Source organism: Chaetura pelagica, unplaced genomic scaffold (assembly GCF_000747805.2).
Source record: "Chaetura pelagica isolate M959 unplaced genomic scaffold, ChaPel_1.0 scaffold156, whole genome shotgun sequence".
Lineage (NCBI taxonomy): Eukaryota > Metazoa > Chordata > Aves > Apodiformes > Apodidae > Chaetura > Chaetura pelagica.
The window spans coordinates 185,772-187,664 of NW_009953694.1; the positions used below are offsets into that span (position 1 = coordinate 185,772).

General features: G+C 40.9%; 1 protein-coding gene across 1 annotated transcript; it reads left to right on the top strand.

Moving 5' to 3' along the window:
- LOC104391107 (neuropeptide Y receptor type 4) lies at nucleotides 1–1,134 on the top strand. The gene has a single exon (XM_010000334.1). The coding sequence runs from the start codon at nucleotides 1–3 to the stop codon at nucleotides 1,132–1,134; it is 1,134 nt and encodes a 377-aa protein (XP_009998636.1).
- Nucleotides 1,135–1,893: the final 759 nt, after the last annotated feature.

The following is a 1,893-nucleotide window of genomic DNA, read 5'->3' on the forward strand; positions in this document are numbered from 1 at the left end:
ATGAATAAGACAAGGGCTGTTAATGATGGTTTTCCTTTCCTGAACAGTAAGAACTGGAGCTCAAACCGAAGCTTCCCCATGCATATTTCTAATCAGTGTAGGAACATCACTGACCTTACTGTCTTTCTGGCCACCTCTTACAGCTTGGAGACCATCCTAGGTATTGTGGGAAACATCTGTTTGGTTGCTGTCATCGCCAGGCAGAAGGAAAAGGCCAATGTCACCAACATCCTAATTTCCAACTTAATAATTTCAGATTTGTTTATGTGTCTTGTCTGTCTGCCTTTCACTGTTGTTTACACCATGATGGACTACTGGATATTTGGAGAAGTCATGTGCAAAATGACCTCTTTCACTCAATGCACATCTGTGACAGTGTCAATTCTTTCTCTTGTTCTTATTGCTCTGGAAAGACACCAGCTCATCATAAACCCGACTGGCTGGAGGCCAAGTATCTCCCAAGCCTATCTAGGAATCGGAGTAATTTGGACTTTAGCATGTCTCATGTCCCTACCTTTTTTGACCACCTCCATCTTGTCTAATGATTTGTATAAGCAGCTCTCACACATCATGAATTTTTCTACTGACAAGGCCATATGCATCGACTCGTGGCCTTCTGAGCAACACAGACTAATCTACACCACCACTTTACTGCTCTTGCAATACTGCATCCCACTTTTCTTCATTATACTTTGCTACCTGCGTATCTACTTACGTCTGCAGAAGAGAAAGGACATGTTTGAGAAGAGTGAATACAGCAACCGAGCAGTTCAGCTGAGAAGGATAAATATATTGTTAGCATCCATGGTTGCTGCTTTTGCTCTTTGCTGGCTACCACTGCATGTTTTCAACACCATTGTAGACTGGAATTACAAAATCATTTTGCCTTGCTACCACAATCTGATCTTCTCATTGTGCCACCTGGTAGCTATGGCTTCCACCTGTGTCAACCCTGTTATTTATGGTTTCCTAAACAGCAACTTCAAAAAAGAAGTGAAGTCACTGATTCTAAGCTGCCAGCATAATTCAGTAACTGCATCAGTGGAAGAATATGACCATTTGCCTTTATCTACCATGCAGACTGAAATCTCCAAGGGCTCACTGATGTTGAACTGCAGACATAATTCTATCTAGCAAGCAGAAAATATTTCAGAGGGGTATACTGATACCACACAACAATTATTACCTGGAGGCATAAAAAGCAACCGGTGATGCCGTAGCTGAGTTGTGCACAGGAACCCATCACTGCCTGATTTTTGGAAGAACAGACAAAGGAAGGTTATAACAATAGACAGTAGCTCCTATGGTACACAAGTCATTCATGTCATTGAGATGGTACAGACATTGAGGAGACTGGGCTGATGTGTACGTGGCTGCTCTAACAGATCAGTAACTCAGCTGAAACTCCACATAGACTGACATGGGGTTCATCAGCTAAGTTCACATCTCTACCATAGCTGTGGTAGAAACCCAGACCTCCAGTTTCAGCACTACAGGCTGCTAAATGTTACATTAGAAAAGACTCTCTCAGTTTTTCAGTATTAGTAAGGTGTTTTTTTTAATGCACAGCTGACAAAACAGTAGAACAGAGATATGTAAATATATGTATCTGTGTGCTTTATCAACTCTCGCAGTCTGTTAGGTAACACTAATTTTTCAGCAGATCTAATTCACATGAAAAAACCTGATGTATAGGCTTGCAAATAGTCATTGCCTCTGGAAGTAAGGACACAGAACAATGACTCTGGTAAGTGAAGGCAGTAACTTCACAAGAGATGACAACAAATGAAAAATGTTGTATAGTGGATTAAATTCTCAACATATTGAGATGAGACTGAGCACTATTTTAAAGCAGATAAACAGTCAGTGTTCCACATGGAAACAAATCTGATT

What these genes read in the sequence shown, in the direction of transcription:
- LOC104391107 (XM_010000334.1), top strand. Translation starts at nt 1, where the DNA reads ATGAATAAGACAAGGGCTGTTAATGATGGTTTTCCTTTCCTGAACAGT.